The sequence below is a fragment of the Pseudorca crassidens genome, chromosome 15 (assembly GCF_039906515.1).
Source record: "Pseudorca crassidens isolate mPseCra1 chromosome 15, mPseCra1.hap1, whole genome shotgun sequence".
NCBI lineage: Eukaryota > Metazoa > Chordata > Mammalia > Artiodactyla > Delphinidae > Pseudorca > Pseudorca crassidens.
The window spans coordinates 9,264,036-9,283,661 of record NC_090310.1 but is presented as its reverse complement, the minus strand read 5'-3'; the positions used below and the strand labels follow the sequence as shown (position 1 = coordinate 9,283,661).

General features: G+C 60.6%; 1 protein-coding gene across 1 annotated transcript; it reads left to right on the top strand.

The window, feature by feature from the left end:
• The first annotated feature begins 2,571 nt into the window (after nucleotides 1-2,571).
• On the top strand, nucleotides 2,572-19,495 carry STX1A (syntaxin 1A). The gene is made up of 10 exons (XM_067705899.1): nucleotides 2,572-2,680; nucleotides 10,415-10,492; nucleotides 10,849-10,948; nucleotides 13,771-13,845; nucleotides 14,607-14,680; nucleotides 14,778-14,886; nucleotides 14,977-15,050; nucleotides 15,865-16,002; nucleotides 17,656-17,766; nucleotides 18,054-19,495. The coding sequence occupies exons 1-10, from the start codon at nucleotides 2,651-2,653 to the stop codon at nucleotides 18,129-18,131; spliced, it is 867 nt and encodes a 288-aa protein (XP_067562000.1). The 5' UTR covers nucleotides 2,572-2,650; the 3' UTR covers nucleotides 18,132-19,495.
• Nucleotides 19,496-19,626: the final 131 nt, after the last annotated feature.

The window sequence follows — 19,626 nt, the reverse complement described above, 5'->3', positions numbered from 1 at the left end:
TTAGTTGCTCCGTGGCATGTGGGATCTTCCTGGACCAGGGCTCGAACCCATGTCCCCTGCATTGGCAGGTGGATTCTTAACCACTGCACCACCAGGGAAGCCCCCCTCACCTCCTTTATTATTATTATTTTTTTTTTTTGCGGTACGCGGGCCTGTCACTGCTGTGGTCTCTCCCGTTGCGGAGCACAGGCTCCAGACGCGCAGGCTCAGCGGCCATGGCTCACGGGCCCAGCCGCTCCGCGGCATGCAGAATCCTCCCGGACCGGGGCACAAACCCACGTCCCTTGCACCGGCAGGCGGACTCTCAACCACTGCGCCACCAGGGCAGCCCTACCCCCTCACCTCCTTTAAATATGTACTCAAGTGGCACCTTCTCAGCAAGGCCCTCCTTGACCACCTGATTTAAAGCTGGAATCCTGCCTCAAACCTGGCACCCTACTCCTTCTGTCCTGCTTTATCTTCTTCATAATATATTATCACCGTCATGTATGTTATTTTCTTGTTTGTCATCTCTCTCCTCTACTAGAACTCATGGAGGGAAAGGACTTTGGTTTTCTGCCATGTCCCTAACGTCTAGAATAGTCAGCACATAGTAGATGCTTTTTGATTAAGGGAATGAAAGTCGGACCCTTGATTGCCTCCCCCCTTGTCTTCACAATGAAGTTTAACGTTCAAGGTCTCCCTCACTGGACTCATCTCCCACCCACGCTCATCCCCATACTTGAGCACTGCAGCAGGCTCCTGAGGTTCTCCAGTTGCTCTCCACCCTCACTCCAGCGTCTGGGCACACTCCTTCTGTCTAGAATGCCTGCACCACTGCCTGCTGCAATGCCACTCCTTCAATATCCAGCTTGAATGTCACCGGTTCTGGGAAGCCACCCTGAATCCTTCACATATTGAAACCATGTCTGTCTCTCCCACCACTCTAGGAGCACCTTAAGTGCAGAACAGTATCCCCAGAACGTGCATTCCCAGGTAATGTTTGATGAATGAATGAATGAATGAGAGTAAGACCTGTATCAGAAAGGCAGTTTAAGTTGAAGGGCACACATTCATTCTCTATTCATTTTTCACGCTACCATTTAATATTCATCTCAATAAGTGACGCTTGGCATGACACCAGGATTCTCTAAGGGCAGCAGCTGTGTCTCCCCTTCCTGCCCTCTCCCCACAGGGCCAGACACTGGGCTCTGGGGCTGCACCCATGACTCATCCCACTGAGTCACCCTGCACAGAGGAAAGTACTCTGAACCAGGAATCAGCAGCTTCCCTGCCACCTGTTCCCTGTAACCCTGGGCAAGTCCCTCTAGCAGGTGAGTTCTGGTCTCGCATCTGTCAAATGGGGCACCACCAACACTTGCTCTGTGGGACACTCAAGGTTGAGGTCTAGACAAGTGGAAGGGATGTGGCTGCCTCTCGTGCTAGGCTACGTCTGAGCTAGTCTTGGACCAGACTTTCCTGGGAAGGAGGGATGGCTGGAACAGTGTCTCCAGCCTGTCTGCCAGCCAGCTAACCTGTGCCCACAGTCTCGGAGAACTGCTGGGCCTGGACATACTGGTCAGCAGGGGGCTGGCCCAGCTCCAGAGCAACACCTTGGCAGCCCTGGGGAAGGGAAGGGGGAGTGCTTGGCTTGAGGTCAGAGCATCTGGGCCAGGGCACAGAGGGGGCAGCTGGGTGTGTGTGTGTGTGGCTGCTGCTCAACAAGATGCTGGCAGGGACCAGAAAAGAAGCATCTGCTACTGACTAGCCCCCAGCCACCACCCCTCCACAGTATTGAGAAGACCTTCCCATTAGTCCAGAGGAGCTCGGCCCCTGCTTAGCTACTCCCAGCTTCTAGCTAGGAAGTAGGATCTCAGGCCCGGGGCTGGGATGCAGGACTGGGAATACAGGGAAAGGGGAAAGAGATGGGCCTATAACTTAGATCATCTTCCCCCAAAATAGAGGGGTGCCTGCATCTTGCTGGGAGTGGAAACTAAAGGAAAAGTGGTGGTCACTCAGCATCAGACTGTGAACTGAGGAATCCTGGGGAAAGAAGGGGCCAGAGCCTGAGTCTGGATGAGACGCTGGGAGAAGGCAGGAAGGGTAGGGGCTCAAAGGCTGGAACTCTAGAGGGTTTTGGCTCGAGGAGGCTTTTGGAGGGGGATGCTGGAGGTCCCAAGGCAATAAAATTAAGGAGGGAGGTGGGGTCTAACCTCTAGCAAATCCCCGGGGATATGAGGGGCCCTGGGGGTGAAGAGCCAGGGTCCAGAAGGAGGGATGCTGAGCGGCTGAGTCGAGGGATGGGAGGAGGGAGGACGGAGTTGGGACGGGAGGGAGCAGAGACTCTGGGAACCGACCCCAGGCAGGGATCAGGCGGGCGTCGAGAACGCAGGGGGATGAGGTCCCTGGGCTGTGACCCTTCGGAGGACCTGATTGGGTGTGGGAGACGGTGGGCAGTGGGAGCGGGGAGCCAGAGTCCCAGAATTGGGCTCTAGGTTGGGACCCGCCAGGGCGGGGCGTGCGAGGGGCGGGGCCGGGCTAGGGGCTGGGGGCTGGGCCGGGGTCCCGGGGGCCGGGGCGGGGCCGGGCTGGCGCTGCGCAGCCGCGGGGCGGCCGCCGCGCATGCGGGGCTCACAGGGCTGCAGCCGGTGCCGCTGCCACTCCCGGGAGCATGAAGGACCGAACACAGGAGCTCCGCACGGTGAGTCCAGCCCCTGCGCGGCGCCCCTCGCCGCCCGTGCCCAGCGGCCGGGCAGCTCCCCGACCACCTCTGGCGACCTCTGGGGCGGTAGTCCCTGCGTCCCTGGCCAGGGTAGGAGGGAGCAGTGCCGAGCCGGGGACCCCCATCCGGGTCCCGCCCCTTGGACCCACTGGGGTCACGGGCTCGCGTGAGCTCGGCTCCGATGGTTCGCGGACTGACGACTGGAGCCCGGAGTCCTGGATAAACTTTTCGGCGCCCCCTTCTTTTCGGGGGTCGAAGGGGTATTCTGGAATATCGGTGGCGGGACCGAAGCCTGACCTCTCGCTCGCCCCGCGGAGCAGGTTCCGACTCTCTCTCCCCACGGTGCCTCATCACTGACCCTTCTGCCCTTCCTCTGGTTTAGACAGATGGCGGGACCGGTGGGAAGGGGCCGCGGGCGGTCTGCTGTCCAGAGCCCCGCTGCAGGGCGCGCTGCGGAAACGGGGCGGTCGGGTGTGGCCGGGCTCCTCCGTTGGGCGCTGTCTCGCGGGGCGACCGCCGCCCCCATCACCTTCCATCACCTGTAGCTCCCGTCACCTGTGGCTCCCCACCCGGTGGCGATCGGCATCTGCTGCCCGCCCTGGTCCGGGAGGGGTCAGACCCGCTCCCGGTCCACATTCCTGGCTTCCGGGCAGCCCGGGCCGGCGTTTCCAGACCCTTCCGGGGTTCCCTGGTCGGATTCCTACCTGAACCTATTTTTCCACCTGTGTTTCGGGGGCCCCTGGGGTGTGGCTTCTGGGGCGGCGTTCCGGTGGGGGAAGTAGAAGGATGCGCAAAGGTTCTGAGTCGGAGCCCGCCCTCTCCCAGCCCTGACAGAGACCCCTGTCGCCTGCTCCTCCTCGTCACGGCCCCCCTCCTCTGGCCTCTGCTATTAACCAGGGTGTTCGCACCTCTCCCTTTAAAGATGGCAATCTTGGGGTGGGGGGGCTGGGGGGGACAGAGAAGGAAGGGAAGCCTGCCTGTGGGGAGAGGGGCATCAGGGCTCTAGACCCAGTTGAGGCTCCTCTGATGCCCCGGCTGACCCCCCCACCCCCGTACTGGCAGGCCCCCACCTGCTGATCTCTGTGGCGGGGGCGGGGCTAGCTCAGTGTCTCCCCAGAACACTTCCCATGCTACCCACCTTAGAGCCAGAGACCTGGGTCCCCTTATATGGAAAGTTCCAAGGGTCCTTTGGACTTTTGATCCCATGGCTTGTCCTCTCTGCCCATAGGTTCCCTGCATTTGTGCCTGGGTCTCCCACCCGTTGTACCAGTCTTGTCTCCTGGGCAGCATGGGGCTGGAACCTGTGCTCTCCTGCCTCCGTGTCCCCCTTGCTCTGGCTGCCAGCCCCCACTCTCCCGTCAGACCTGTGTTATTCCTGGCTGAGTGCCCAGACCCAGGAGTAAACCCCACGAGGTTTCAAAGGAAGAAGATGGTCCCTCATGTCGTGTATGGTATCTAAACTCTTCCCCCGCCAGCCCTTGTGGTTGCCCTCAAGTTTCCTGTGCTTGGTTGAGTCAGAAGGAGTGTGGTTATCTCGGTGATGAATGGCTGTGTGGTGCATTTGCTGGTGTTTGGGTGCCTGGTGGGTCAGGGGAGGGTGTATGTGGGAACCAGGTGATCAGGGAGAGCACAGTCCTTTCCATCTGACATCCTCTGACTCATCAGCTTCATTCCCTCTGCTGAAGGGAAAACTGAGGCACAAAAGAGATGTGGCTGGCCTGGAAGATGAAGTGGGATGGTAGAAAGGCGCTTCACCTAGTCCTAAAAATGGTCACATTCAGACCTGGCTGAGACCTAAGGCCTAAGAGATCTTGGGCTGTAGGAAGCTTGAAGCCAGCTCTTTGCTCTGGTGTGTCTGTGATTCTCCCCTTCCCCCCAGCCAGCACACATACACGCACACACACTAGCCAGAGTGGTCTTTAGGTGGTGAGGCCTGGCTTCTCTGAAAGTAAACTGAGTCTTCCTCTCCAGACAGGCCCCCAGTCCAGGCATTCAGCGCCCATGAAGGCTGCTGTACTCATGGCTGGGTGGCTCTGCCCCTTGGGGGTTTCTAGCAGCCTTGAGGGTCCGCTGGCAGGAGCCCACACTGGGTGGGGTGGAACCATTAGTATGGGGCACTGCCATTCCCCCAGGTCTCCCTCTGGGCTGCATAGATTCCTATCTATGAAGCAGAGGTAGGAAAACCTAGAACCCAGTTTCTCAGGGCAAGAGGGGTGGTCACAGGTCTCCTGACTCTGACTCCATATTTGGGGGAGACCTTGAACCCCAGGAGCCAGAACCCCCAGGAACTGAGACTCCAGTGCTAGCTGGGCTGGACAGAGGGTGGCGCTTGGGACAGCCACTTGCACCACAGCCAGCCTCCCTCCCTCCTCCCCCCCCCCTCCTCCTTCCCCACCACATTTGGAAGGAAGGCGAAGGGAGCTTATTTATAAAAGTCACACTTGGGGAAGGAGCTAGCACGTTTCCTCAGCGCTGCAAGCCGGGCCCAGCCCTCCAGCCTTCTCCAGCCCTCATCTCTCGAGGAGCTGATCCTCTCATGCAGAGGGAGAATGAAGGGGTCCTCGTGGGCCGGTGTGGGGACCTGAATGCTCTCCACAGCCCTCAGAGAGCAGAAGGGCAGCCTGGAGGCCTAGGACGGGTGAAGACCTGGGTCACCAGAGTATACTGGGGAGACTTTGGGGACAAGGTGTCCCCAGGCAGCCCCGCCTGGCCTGCAGCTGCCTCCTTCCCCCAGTTCAGAGGCCTCCCTGGTTTTCTTTCCGAGAACTCCTTGGAGCCGACCCACCCCTCCCTGGGCCCAGAATGGTGTTTATCTACATTCTGGGCCATGTGAGACACAGGGGGGCCTGCGACAGTAAAGAGGAGGGAGAATGGGGTAGCCAGACCCAGGAAGAACCTTCCTGGAAGGAGAGGACTTGGGATGGAGTTGGATTTGTTTGGGAGGAGGGAGTGTGGTCCAAAAGAAGGGACCACTGTGAGTAAAGGCAGAGGGGCTAGGATGCCCAACCCAGAGAATGGTGGGTGGGCCTGACATCTGGTCTAGAGCAGGGCCCAGCTCACCGGGGCAGCACTCTGCTGACTGGTTCCCTTTTTCTCTCTCACTGCTGGGAAGAGACTGGGGGTTCCCGGGGCAACAGCAGGCAGGTTGGTGCCTTAACCTCTCCATGCTCATTTGTCTGTACAGTGGAGCCAACCGGCTTTGCCCTGCAGAGCAGAAGAAATGGGAGTGTAAGAATAGACCCAGGCTAGGGGCCCTCTCCTTCCTTCGTTCCCTCTCATCACCTCCTTGGAGTTTCCCCACAAAAAAAAAAACCCAGTGGATTTGGGTACGTGTTCATCTGAGGTACAGATGGCCTCCAGGAACTATCTAGTCCAACCTGCTATTTTACAAATGGAAAACTGAGGTCAGAAAGGGCCAGGAGTTTATCCAAGGTCACACAGCACCTGGAGGGAGGCAGAGCTCAGCCCCTCCCCACAGCCCAAAGCTGCCTCCCTGAGCTGCTCTGGGGCCCTGCTAAGGGGTAGACCCGGCTGAGGGCAGGGATCTGGGGGAGGGGGAGGTTTGCAGGATGGGGAAAGGAGGAAGGGGTCAGAAAGGAGAGCCCTCTCTTTCTGGAGACCCAGCTCGGCCTCTCGCACACCCCTGACTCAGCTCTGGGCCTCTCTGCTTTAGTAATACCGGCTTTGATTAGTCATTAAAAAGAACAAGGGGAAAAAAAAATAGCCCTCGAGACAGACAACAGCAACTCCTGCTCCAGCAGGAATGAATCAAGCCTGCCTGCCAGCCTGCCACCATCCCCCAGGACGCCCCGGAGGCTGCCTGGCCTCCACACCCCTTGGAGGATTCACACTCTTACTTCCAGGAGGGTATCCTGGAATCCTGGAGCCTCTGCTTGGAGAGACCACCAGGGCTGCACGCGTGGTGGTTCTAGTGGGGTATTCTCTCCCCTGTTGCAGCAGGTCCCTGTGGTGGGGCAGTGCTTTCTCACTCCTGCACCGATTTTCTTTTCTGATTGCTCAGGCCGGAGGTGATGATGCTAGAGCCGAGATGGCCAGCCGGCCAGAGAGGAGTGAGACCAGACCAGTGGTTCTCCATCCTGGGGGGGCTTAAAAAAAAAACTTAACCTCACCAGCCCCATCCCCATAGATTCTCATTTGGTCTGGAAGCTGTTTTGTTTTGTTTTTTTAATCCCCCACCGAGGGACTCAGATCCTGAGCCAGGGTTGAGAACCCGTGAACACTAGAACCAAAAAACAAACACCATGACAAATTGGATGTAGGTTGGATGTGAGAGGAGGAGGAAGAGTGCGGATGCTCCCCCCAGTTTCTGATTTGGGGGACTCTTGAGAACGGGGGTTCTGAGCAGGGGGGTTCAGAGAAGGGGGCTCAGGAGAAAGAGGTGGAACTTAGTTTGGGCCAGGTGGCAGACAGGGTGCCCATATGATGTCTGGGTGGGTTTGTCCAGAAGATGTTTGTACCCTTGAGTTTATAACTGCCTCACGACTCCAGCTGCCGCCTCCACGCTGCAGCCTCTCAAGTCCCCAGCTCTAGTCCAGCCCTCTTTCCGGAGCTGTGACTGCCACTTAGAGAGGGTTGGCGGATCCCCAAGGGAGCTGGGGCCCTAACCATTCAGGGCTTTGGCCTAGATGTGGTTGAAGTTGCAGGGGGCAACAAAGGCATAAACCGTCAGATTCTCACAAACTGAAGCAAGGATCAGAACAAATGAAGATCCTTCCCTTGAGCCCAAAATCCAACCAAGTAAACAGGGTGGGGAAGGGCTTGGGGGCTTTCCTTGGCAGGAAGAACTATAACATCACTTCTGTGATTCCCTGGCTGCATTAACAGAGGTAGACTATGTAGAAAGAGGGAGGTGATGGGTCAGCTCTTTGGCACTGCTCAGGCCACAATCAGCAGCAGGTTCAGTTTATATCTTCTACTGCGGGAGAAGACAGAGGCTGAGTGGAACAAGTCTGGGGCAGGGGCTGCAACTTAAGGCCTCTGGAAAGGATCTGAAGGGGAGGGAATGGTCAACTTGAGAAGAAAAACCCAGGAACGATGTGGATGCTACCTTCAGATCTCTGGCAGGGCCAGCCCAGGGAGAGGGCACCAACAGGTTCTTTACGGCCTGGGGCCAAACCACAGGAAAGGGAAGGACTTTCTAACAATTGGGGCTGCTCCAGATAGGCAGAAGTGCCCGAGAGAGCTGGTGTGCTCTCCATCCCCGGAGGTGTGAAAGCTGCGGCTAGATGCTGCGGCCAAGGTGCCTTTTCAGGTCCCTTAGGGCTTGAGAGTGTGTGCCTGTGGCTCCAGTAGGGATGTGAATAGGGTGTGGGGAACCAGAGGAGCAAGATACCCACCCCAGGGAGCTGGGGAAGGCTTCCGAAGGGGGTGGCAAAGCACACACGAGGGGAATGTCAGCTCCATGGAATTGGCACTGCCGGCAGAGGGAGCCACATGGGGACAGCAGGGAGGACAGTGGGTAGATTATAGGGGCAGGGAGATGGTTATAGGTTATAGGCGCAGTGTGGTGAGATCAGATTTCCAGCTGGGGCAGTGAGATGAAGAGGGGCGTGAGAGTGAAAAGGTCCTGAGGAGGAAGAAGAAGTAGCACTTGGTAAGGAAGGGTGCCCTTGGAGCATCCCCTCAGAGCCACAGCTGTTTGACCCAGGCTGTGAGGTCAGGCCCTAAACCCTCCAATTGATAGAGAGCATGGAGGAGGGTGTGGCATCTCTCCCGCCACCACCCTTCTGTTGGAGAAGCTACTCAAGTCCAGCCTCTGTGCAGGGAGGCTGTGCGGGTAGCAGGTCAGAACTGGCTGGATGCCTGGAAAAGATAAGTCCATTTCACAGATGGGCAAGCTGAGGCCCAAAGGGAGGCATCAGCCCCGGGGTCCCTGGCAGTGACTCTCATCTCCAGTGACTCCGGCGCCCTTGTCTTTGGCTCTAGCGGGTCATCACTCCGGAAGGGAAGGGAGCTGGAAAATTCTCCTTCTGCCTCTTCCCATCCATCCCTATCCTTCTCTGGGCACCAGAAGGACAGAGAAGCCAGGCTGCTGAATGGCAGGAACTCCTGGGGCCACTTCCCAAGCTGGCAGGCTGCCGGGGAGGGGGCCCTGGGGTTCTCCAGGCTGCACCCTGCCTCGGTGTCCCTAGGGAGTGCTCCTCCTGCTTGGCTTGGTTCCTGGGCCTCAAAGTATGGAAATGGCTCCTAGATTCTCTGTGGCTAAGGGTGGGCTTGGTGGGGGATGGGGGCCACCTGGCGGCAGCCACAGGCACTTGTGGGAGCGAGGATTTATTTTAGCTGCTGGGGGAGGAGGTGTGATCTCTTGAGGAGGGGGGCCGCCTCCATAAAGCTCCCAACCAACCCCCTCTCTTGGTTGGTCCCACTTTGGTGGGGTAGTGGGACCCCGAGAGCCCCAGGGCCACAGCCCTTTACAGAACATGCTGGGCTTCCCCATCCATTCTCAGCCCGCGTCCCCCAGCATGGCATCACTGTCCCCATTTCATAGAGGAGCAAACAGACCCGGAGGGGAAGTCCCTCAGCCAGTCAGTGTCTGTGCTGGGCCCAGAACTCAGCCCCTTCCCCAGCCGGCGGGGGCCCAGCCTCCCCGGTCCCTCAGCCTCCCCGGCCCCTCAGCCTCTGCCTGCCTCCATCCTCGCAAGAGAGCATCAGGGTGAGGGCTAGTGCCTCCTCCTGTGGGGCGCTGAGAAATGAGGAGGCATGACCCAGCCCGAGAACCCAGGTGACCATCCTGCCCTGAGCATCTGGGCCTTGCTGTGGAGAGGGACCTTGGCCTTGCCAGCAGAGTGGGCTGACCATGGCTGATTCCAGGTGTGGGGGACAGTAATGAGAGTGGCCAGCATGCTGGGAAGTCAGAGGTGTAATCACCCCCACCTCCTGATGGGCTGGCTTTCGTACGGCTGCCCCTGGGGCCGCGGGGTGAGGCCTGCACCTGCAGCTGAGGCAGGCCCCGGGCCAAGTGGCAACGTGACTGGCCTCTTGTGCCTGCCGGACCCAACTCTGGACCTGGAAGGAAAGAGGATCAATGTCAAGACTAACAAGGAGGGAGAGTTCCCCGAGGTCTGAGGGAGCAAGCCTGGCGGATCAGAGGCCCCTCACAGGCAGGAGCTCTCAAGCCGGCCTGGGTGCTGTGGGGATGGCCCATATCGGAGCCATCCCACCTTTTGGCAGGGACGTGTTCGTGGTGCCCAGGCCTCCCTCTGCATGGCCCTCCCCTGAGGGGGAGCTTGGAACTCAGGGCCAGCTTGGGAACGCCAGGCAACCTGTCTCAGGCATGGTGTGGGCTGGGGCCAGTGGCCGGGGGACTAAGCCCTGAGGTTTTCTTGCCTAGCCTGTGGCAGGGCCTCCCCAGCAGCACCCTAGGGTGAGGGGTGTGCTCGGAGGACCCCAGTCCTGTGGGGGAGGGGAGGCAGCTGAGCAGGGGAAGGAGTGCCTGGCACGGAGGTGGATACTTGGCCCTGTCACCAACTTGATAGGCAAGGCCTCTCTCCATGATCATGCTGGGTCCCCAGGGATCCTCCTCACTGCGGCTGGGAGCTGAGGGCGCAGCCAGGCCTTGTCCCTGCCAAGGGCCCTGGAGCTGCAGCCTGCGGGCCTGCTGTATGTAGATGCTGGGCAGTTTGGGTGTCCCAGGTCCAGTGGGGCCCAGTGGTCCTAGCACAGGTCTGCTCATGTGTGCACACCCCTGTGCAGGCCAAGGACAGCGATGATGATGACGATGTCACTGTCACCGTGGACCGAGACCGCTTCATGGATGAGTTCTTCGAACAGGTGGGAGCAGCACACCTGCCTCTCCCCAAACACTGGCAGACCCAGGGTGGCCACGTCTCAACTCTGAGGCAGCCAGGGCTCTTACACACCTGCGCCTGTCTCAGCAGCCCACAGGCGCCAGTTAATGAGCCCACTGAGGCTCAGAGGGGAGCAAAGTTTGGGATGGCCCATTCCTCCCTACTCCTACCCCAGTCTAGAAGGATCCTTGGAGCAGCCCCACCCCCCCCACCTACCCCCTGAAGCCTGGCTCAGTCTGGCCCTGAGCCCTGACCTCCAGCCCTACTCTGGGCAAGCCCTGGGCCCAAGAAGCCCCCTCCCTGGATTTTGCCCCCAGACCACCTGGCCTTGGTCCACAGGTGGAGGAGATCCGTGGCTTCATTGACAAGATCTCAGAGAACGTGGAGGAGGTGAAGCGGAAGCACAGCGCCATCCTGGCCTCCCCCAACCCTGATGAGAGTGAGTGTGTAGGTGTGAGGAGCCCCACAGGCCTCCAGGAGGGCACTGCTGCGGGGAGGGACGCCCTTCATTGCTGGTCGGCTGAGGGCTGCCTGCGCCTGGCCAGGCTGGGGAGGGCTCCATGGGAAGCCTCAGGAAACAGCTGTCCCAGGCCCGGGGTGGGGGTGGGGTCAGTGCCCAGTACCACCTACCGGATGCCTGGTGAGAAGGGCGGGGTCAGGCGCCGGACCCGCCCTCCCCAGGTGAGCTGGCTGTTTTCTAAGGCAGCGCGGCTGGCCAGCCGGCTGTAGCCCTGGGATTCTGGGAGGGAGCAAGGAGGGAGGCAGCGGCCTCTGATCAATAGAGGGCCTCTCAGCCCAGCCTCTCCCTTTCCCTCGCCTCCCCAGGGGAGCAGATGGCAGCTCTCAGGCATCAGCGCTGTGGGAGGGCAAGCCGGCCAAGCAGGCAGAGTTTCCGGAAAAAGCTGGCAGCCCTGGCACTTGGCCATTGGTACCCCGGAGCCGGGCATTCTCAGGGCTCCAGGAAGTGACCTCTCTCCCTCTGCACAGGGAGGCTGTGTGTGTCTGCGTTTCACTGTCTCCAGACGGGTCCCACTGACCTGGCTGTCACGATTCCCGTGGAGGTGTTGATTACTACTACACTAACATGGGCCAGGCTGACGGCATGCAGGCCCGTGACCCCCTCCCATAGAGGGGGCTCACCCTCAGCCCTGGGGAGGCAGTGACGGGCTGGGGCCCAGGTCAGCCACCTGGACTCATCAGATTGGGTGTGTGCACTGCCTGCCTGTTCTTGCGGCTTGCTCACCTCCTCTCTCCCTTCTCCAGCTCCTTTGGAAGGCGCCAGCCTATGGGGCCCCAGGACAAAGCACGGGGGAGGGTCCGGCTGCTGCCCAGGTGTTCATGGGAAAGGACCTACGGCCCATAGCCCACCACCCAGGCACCCAAAGCTTGATTTTGTTCTCAACTCCAGCACTGCCTCCCTATCCATGGCCTCTCAGCCCCAGGCCCACAGGCATCCTCAAGCACCCAGAATAAATCTCTCCACGGCCCCAAAGTGTGCTTGAACTTGAGGCCAGTGCCAGGCCCTTTGAAGGCAGAGTGAGTCAGCTGGGAGCCGGGGAGACTAGCCCAGGAAGAAGTGGGAAGGAAAGAGGGACACCCCAGAGCAGGGCGTACATCCAGTGCAGCTGCTGTGTCGTCGTGCTTTGCCCCTTTCCCTAGAGGTTTGTCTGGGACGGCAGTATGTGATGTGGTTTGTCTGTGGGCCCGTGTGTATCCGGGTCAGCGCGTGTCCCTGGTGGGTCACTCCTGGTGAGGTGCAGGAGGGGGCTGACTGTGGGGCGAGACTATAAAGAGCTGGGAGTTGGCCTCTCACCTGCTGGAAGGTGGGGCAGGCAGGGGACAGAACTGCCCAACTCCCCCAGCCTTGGCTGCCTTGTGCCACCTTCATCAGACAGCACTAGTGACCAGTTTAGAATTGCCACCCATGAGCTGGGCAGTCAGGACCCGGCTGACGGTCACTGACATGGGCTAACAGGCACTCCCCAAGGGGAGGGGGCTCCCCATTAAGGGTTCTAGGGCAGAGGCGGAGCAGAGCTGAGGGGGCATCACAAAGAAAGTTGGCAGTGAGTGGGGGGCTTTCCTGGGCCAAGGCTTGCTCTGCCTCCTCTGGGGGCTGCCATCCAGGCTGGGCTATTCTGGGTCTGAGCAAAAGAGGCTGTGACGTCAGAGCAGCTGGTAACCGAGTTTGCCTTTGTTCCTACGAACAAGGCCTCTTCCCCCGCTCCTGGAAGCCCCCCACTCCACCTCGTTCACATTCCACTTGGGAAGTGGCCCTCCCACTTGATCAGCCACTGTAAATGCCCCTCCCGAGTCCCCTATGGGAGAAGCCCCAACCCCAGAAGCAAGCACAGGGTGGATGAGAAAGGCTCCAGCCAGGAGCTCAGTCCTGGTTTCTCCAGGGGGTGGAGCCATGGGGGGCTGCCCTGAGGCTGGGCTCCACCCAGCACCCCAGAGGGAAGCAGCCATCTTGCCCCACTTTGCCAGCCAACCCCTCGCAGGGAGCAGGGCTAGCTGGGCACCTCCATGGCCTCTGCCAGCTTTCCAGAGATGGTTCCAGTTGGAACAAGGGCCAGAAACTACGCCACAGCCCTCCCCCAGCTTCACCCCCTCATAGCCCCGCTCCATGCTACCTCTAGAGCTGACTGTACCCCAGGGGCCCACCTCTTTGAAGCTCTTCTCACAGCCCCCACCCGGCCGGGTGCCTCCAGCCCCCATCTACCTACCAGGCACTCAGCAGTTGGCCTTCACTGAGCTCAGCACCTGGGGAGGGGGACTTTGTGAAGAGAACAGGGTCTGCCCCGCCCAGGGTGCTTGATGGGGGCTGGCTTCTGCCTCCTTGGCCCCTGGCCCGCATCAGCCCATCAGCTGGATGTCCACCCCCAGAGCCACCAGGTAGCGCTAGGTGAGCCCGCACCTCCACCTTCGACTCAGGCAAGTTATCAAGTAAACGTTCCCCAGTGCCACCTTCAGCATCACCAGCTGCTCCACAATTACTTCTGCCTTAAATTTAGCCCCATCTGTTATCGGCAGGGGGTTGGGGGGAGCCGGCGAAGGCAGAAGGGAGGCTCCTTGGAAGACACACGAGAAGGGGTGAGGCTGCAGCTGGTGTGGCCCCGGCCCGGGATTGGAGGGGCAGGCGGACTCTTAGCCAGGGGACAAGGGGAGACCCAGGGTCTGCCCAGAGCCCCCTCGGGCCTGAGCCTGAAGATCAGGCATGGGGGAGCCCAGGGTGTCTACCCGCCACCCCTTCTACCTCCCCAGAAACCAAGGAAGAGCTGGAGGAACTCATGTCTGACATAAAGAAGACAGCAAACAAAGTTCGCTCCAAATTGAAGAGTGAGTCTGGGCTCCAGGCCTTGTCTGGGATGTGGGGGGCACTCCAGGCCTGCTTCCCCCACACAGCCCATGGAATTTCACTGGCTCTGAGGGGTACTTTGGGTCTTTCTTTCCTCACGCGCTGTTTACTTAGCAGCTACCTGGCAAGGCCTGTTTGTGCCAGGCTCTGGGCTGGGCCTTGGGACACATGCCTGAGGCTCCGTCCAGGGAGTGTTCCACTCTGGACACTGTCAGCTAAAGAGAGTTAAAGGAGTGGCCAGCAGTGCGTGGTCCCACACAGGAGCCCCCACACGCTCACGTGAGCACAGGCATGCATGCCCCGGAAAGCACAGGCCTAGGGGTCCCGTGCCCTGTGGTTGTGGCCACCTAGCCCTGCCCACCCCCCGACCCCCTCCACGGCATGCCCCACTCCTCGCTCCATGCACAGCCTTCCTGAGCGGGAGAGAGACAGGGTGGGCCTGAGCCACCAGGCCTAGCACATAGTAGGTGTACACACACAGATACACAGCTTGGTGTGTGCCTGAGGCCTCACAGGTGTGTGTGTATATGCACGCACCCCCACACACATCATGCCTGGAAGAGCCCTTGTTGGCCCCGCCTCCATCAGTGCCTGGAGCTCTCTCTTGCTCTGCTTCCTGTGTGACCCCACTCAACAGACAAGACACGTCCCCCCAGGGGAGGGTCCTGAGCCAGATCCTGGGTGTGTGGGTGGCGAGGCAGCGGTGAATGGGGCAGGTTATCAGCAGCTGGCTGTTCCCCAGGCATCGAGCAGAGCATCGAGCAGGAGGAAGGCCTGAGCCGCTCATCCGCTGACCTGAGGATCCGAAAGACACAGGTGTGGGCGGGACCTCTGGGGTGGGCAGCCAGGCACCTGAGGCTCTGGGGCCCGGTGGGGTGGGCCTAACACCTGCACCCCCATCTCGGGCCCCCAGCACTCCACACTGTCCCGGAAGTTTGTGGAGGTGATGTCAGAGTACAACACCACGCAGACTGACTACCGCGAGCGCTGCAAGGGCCGCATCCAGAGGCAGCTGGAGATCAGTAAGCTGAGGGGGTGGGGCCAAGGGGCGGGGCCGGGCTGCCGCTGACCACCCTGGGGAAGGCCGGGCTCAGCGTGACCCCTGCTCACAGCCGGCCGGACCACGACCAGCGAGGAGCTGGAGGACATGCTGGAGAGTGGGAACCCCGCCATCTTTGCCTCCGGGGTGAGTGTGGACCCCTCCCCCTGGGGACCCTGGTGTGCGTGCAGAGCGCCGGATCTGGGCAGTCTTTGGACACAGCCACCTGTGCGGCAGGTTTTAGAGAAGAGAAGGCCGAGTCCCAGAGAGGCTTAGGGACCAGGCAAAGGTCACACAAATGTTAGGGGCAAAGGGGGAATTAAGACCCGTCTCCCGGTTCCTCCCAGTCGGGTCCGCTCCTTAGCTACCCCTGCTCATTTGCCACCGGCTAGGGGCTCCTTCCACCAGCCTCAGGACCTTTTACCCCTCTTGGAGGACACGGTGCCCTTGGCCTCTCTACATGCACGTGAAGCTCCATGTTCTACCTGGCAGGGGGGCTTCCTGAAGGAGGTGGCACACAGGTAGGGGAGGCAGCTTGGGAGTGCGGTTCTAGGAGGGGGTGTCGGCTACATTCAGTGTGGGAGGAAGAACAGGAGGAGAGGGGATGGGAGAGAGGCCGAAAGGCTGTTCAAGGCCTGGGCCCCTCGGGGCAACTACCACTCAGCTGTTACTATGCACGGGCACAGGTGGGGAGGGTTAGCCCCATGTTACAGGTAGGAAATCTACAGGTAGGAAATCAGGTCTCAGAGAAGTTAGGTAACAGCTAGTAAGCGCCGAGCAGAAAGTGGGGGGAGAGCTGCGGCTGAGGAAGAAGCCTCAGGCTCTGCTGTCAGAACGTGTTGCTCAGGCCACGGCCCATCCTGGTGGCCTGCTTCCACCCTCGGCCTCTTGCTGTCCCAGTCCCCACCCCCGCTCCCTTTAGCCGGTCCCTGGGTCCCAGCCCACTGCTCCCACCCTCTAGATCATCATGGACTCCAGCATCTCCAAGCAGGCCCTGAGCGAGATCGAGACGCGCCACAGTGAGATCATCAAGCTGGAGAGCAGCATCCGGGAGCTGCACGACATGTTCACGGACATGGCCCTGCTCGTGGAGAGCCAGGTGAGCGCCCGGGGCCCCACCGTCCCCCCCCAGCCCCCAGCAGCACCCAGGGCTGCACGACACGTTCACGGACATGGCCCTGCTCGTGGAGAGCCAGGTGAGCGCCCGGGGCCCCACCGTCCCCCCCCAGCCCCCAGCAGCACTCAGGGCGGCACTAACCCTACCCTCTCTGCCCACCATGCTGCCCTGCCCGGGAGGGACCAAGTCTTCAGGTAACTAACCACGTGCTGTTGAAACTGCCCTCAGGGTCCTGCCCACCTGAAGGATCCTCTCTGCATGGCTCTGCTTGGCCTTCCAAGACCCCAGGCCCTGCATGGCCCTACCCACCTTCACCCAGCCTTGTCCTGTCTTGTTCACCAGCTGTGTGTCATGTGGGCACTGTGGATGGGCACTTTTCTAGGAGCCGGAGGTATAGCCGTGACCAGGACAGCTGAGGGCCTGCTCCCTGAGAGCTAATGTCTGTTGGGCAAAAGGGCAGCATAAGTAAACGATGAATGGCATATTCTCCAGTTGTGCCAGACGTTAGGAGGCGACGTGACAGAGCAGCGGTTCTCAAACTTTAAAGTGCTCCAGGGCCACCAGGAAGGCTTGTTATACGTTCCCCTGTTCTGGTCCCCGTTCCCAGACATCGGTAGGTGGGGTGGGGGTTCATAAATTTGCATGTCTCACAAGCTCAAGGGTGATGCCGACGCTACTAGTCCAAGGGCCACGCTTGGAGTGACACAGTCACCGCAGTGGCCACTTTGGACGGGGTGGTCAGAGAAGGCCTCTCTGAGGAGGCGGCATTTGAGCTCCGAAGACTTCCCAGGGGAAGAGTGAAGCAGTTGGCCCAGGCAGAGGGACCAGCAGCACCACAGTCCTGAGACCAGCAAGAGCCTGACTTATGTGAGGAGCAGAAAGGAGATCTGGGCGGCTAGAGCACGGGGAGAGCTGGAGATGACAGAGGTGGAGTCTTGGCAGGCGGTGCTGGGCTGCTGGAGTCTCTTCTAGACTGAAGGGTCTTAAGTGTGGGAGTGGCATGGCCCGAGTTAGGAAGCAGGGAGGCCTTGAGGAGGCTGCTGCTTCCACTGGGGCGGGAGACCATGGTGCTGTGGACACCAGTGGGAGCAGTGGGCTTGGAGAGAGCGGCCAGCCCTCAACACGCTGCTGCTGGGAGTCCTGGGCATTGTCATGGTCGAGTGGCCTCCGGGGGCTTCCTGGGACCAGACTGCAGGGCCCACGAGGCCTGTGGGACTGGGCAGGGGGATCTTAAAGGTTGAAGACCAAAGCCTGCCCGGGCTGGACGGAACCATCGTGCTTGGGGAGGATGGAGTGGGGGGCTCACCGTCGTCACTCTGGCCAGACTCCAGCCCACCCACTCCCGCCCCTGCCTTCCTCTGCCCTGTGCTGTCCTCTGCCCAGCCCCGGGGTCAGGGCCCCTTCTGAGCGTCCTCTGCATGGTCCCCGCCCCCCTGGCTGAGGCTGCATTTCAGGGAGCTGCGCAGGGTGCCGGGGTGCCTGGCAGAGGCGAAGGTCACCGGTGAGAAGCTCTGCCCCATCCCCCTCACACTCTCCTTTTCTCTAACCTCAGGCTGCTTTCCCGAAATCCTGCCCTGGGCCCCCTCGTAACCCTGAGGGGGGCCCTCTGGAGCTCGGGTGCCCCTGGCCCTGCAGGGAGAGATGATTGACAGGATTGAGTACAACGTGGAACATTCAGTGGACTACGTGGAGAGGGCTGTGTCTGACACCAAGAAGGCCGTCAAGTACCAGAGCAAGGCTCGCCGGGTCAGTAGCCCCAACCCTGCCCGAGCCCACGTCCTCACGCACACAGAGCCCCCGGACCATCACAACCCCCTCCGCGCTCTGCCTGCACCCTCCCTCAGCTCTGACCAGAGCCTCTGGTGCCCAGTTAAAACCCCACCCAGACATGTTCCAGGCCCTCACTTTCTCCCTCATTCAATCCCCCAGACTCTCCAACCCTCATCCCTCCCCAGAGCCCCTCCCCAGCTGCCCCACAGCCTCCCTCCTGGCCCCAGTTCTGCGCTGAGGTCTCTCCTCGCCTCCCTGTGCAGAAGAAGATCATGATCATCATCTGCTGTGTGGTCCTGGGCATCGTCATCGCCTCCACCTTCGGAGGCATCTTCGGGTAGAGACCACCCCACCACCACTGCGCTCCGGATGGCCCACCCCGGGAGGCCTCCTGGCTGCTGCCACCTTCTGGCTCGGGCCCTCTCCTCCCCACCCCATACCGCTTTCTCTGCACAGGGCCCCCGTTCCCACCCTGCCCTGAGCCATCGTGTGCATGACCCTTGTGACAGTGTGCGTCTGTACAGAGGAGGCAGAGGGGAGCCAGGCTGGGCAACAGCCAGCCCGGTGGGGATGGGCCGGCAAGGGACAGACTCAGGCCCTAGCCCAGGCCGCTCCCCTTATAGACAGGGCTGCCTGGGGTAGTCAGCTATGCTCCCCTCCCCCAGCCTTCAGTAATTCCACTCCAGCCTGGGGTCTGCCCTCTCCTGGGATCGAGACTCTCTGGACCCCAACCTTGCCTCCTACTGACCAGCCCATCTGCCCCATCCTGTGTCCTCTCCAGCTGTCCCCATAAGCCAAGCCCCCTGAGGGCTGGGGACCAGCTGGCCACATGGTGCTGCTTTTCAGGTTCGGGGAAGGGTGGCCCTGAGAGACAGCCCAGCTCTAAGCCTCTAACAGCCAATTCACTGCCAGGGAGGCTCAGGGTGCCGTGGCCGGGTAAGGCTTCTGGCTTCTGGCCATGTCAAGACCAGGCTTCCTCCCCTGCCTCGGGGCAGAGTCCAACAGGTCTTCAGCTGCCTCAGCCTCCCTTCCCACATTCCTACAGCCCCAGGAGCAACCCCTTTGGGCTACGCCTGACCCCAGGTAATATTCTGGAAGAGGCTGACTGGTGCCTGGTCTCCAGCCACCCTCGGAGCTAGGGAGGCAGAGCGGGCCCCGGTCAGGCCTCTGCACTGGTAAAGCCCACGGCCCGGGCCAGCCACTCTCCCTGGCAGGCCCTAGTTGGGTCCTCAAGCCATTGTGTGTTGCATGTTTGGGACAGTGGTCCCTGCTCTCTTGTGCTCGGGAAGTCAGCATCCCTTCAGGCGCCCGCAATCTCGTCCTGCCCTTGCTGCCCCCCACTGACGTGCCACGTGGGTGTCAGGTGTCTGGGATGCAGTATTCAGCAGCCAGCCAGGGAGGGGCACCTCCCTCCTCCCCACTGTCTCGGGACTTCTCAAGTCTGAGATGTGCCCCCACCCAAAACCCCTGTCGCCCGTTGACAGGCAAGGAGCATGCATGCGAGCGCATGCAGCAGGGGCCGGGGCCAGGTCTGAGCCCCGCCTTCCCTCGGCTTTGCTCCTGCCCAGTGACTGTGACCGCTGTCCGTGTTGCCTTCTTGAACAGCGACTCCCCTCCCCCTCCTCCACCCCTTCACCAAAGGTCTTGGTACAACCAGCTGCCCATTTTGTGAAATTTTTATGTAGAATAAACATTTGTACCTGTACCATGCCTCTGCTCTAGACTTCTTAGTGTCATGGCCTTAGGACTGGGGCTGATCCTACGTGGCACCACGGGGCTCAGAGACCAAGGATCCCAGCCGCCTCCCTTGGCCTTCACCTTCCAGACCCTCTGGCC

Coding starts and splice junctions, on each gene's coding strand:
- STX1A (XM_067705899.1), top strand. CDS start 2,651: ATGAAGGACCGAACACAGGAGCTCCGCACG. Junction 15,051..15,864: donor CCGCCATCTTTGCCTCCGGG/GTGAGTGTGGAC, acceptor CCCACCCTCTAG/ATCATCATGGACTCCAGCAT. Junction 17,767..18,053: donor ACCAGAGCAAGGCTCGCCGG/GTCAGTAGCCCC, acceptor CTCCCTGTGCAG/AAGAAGATCATGATCATCAT.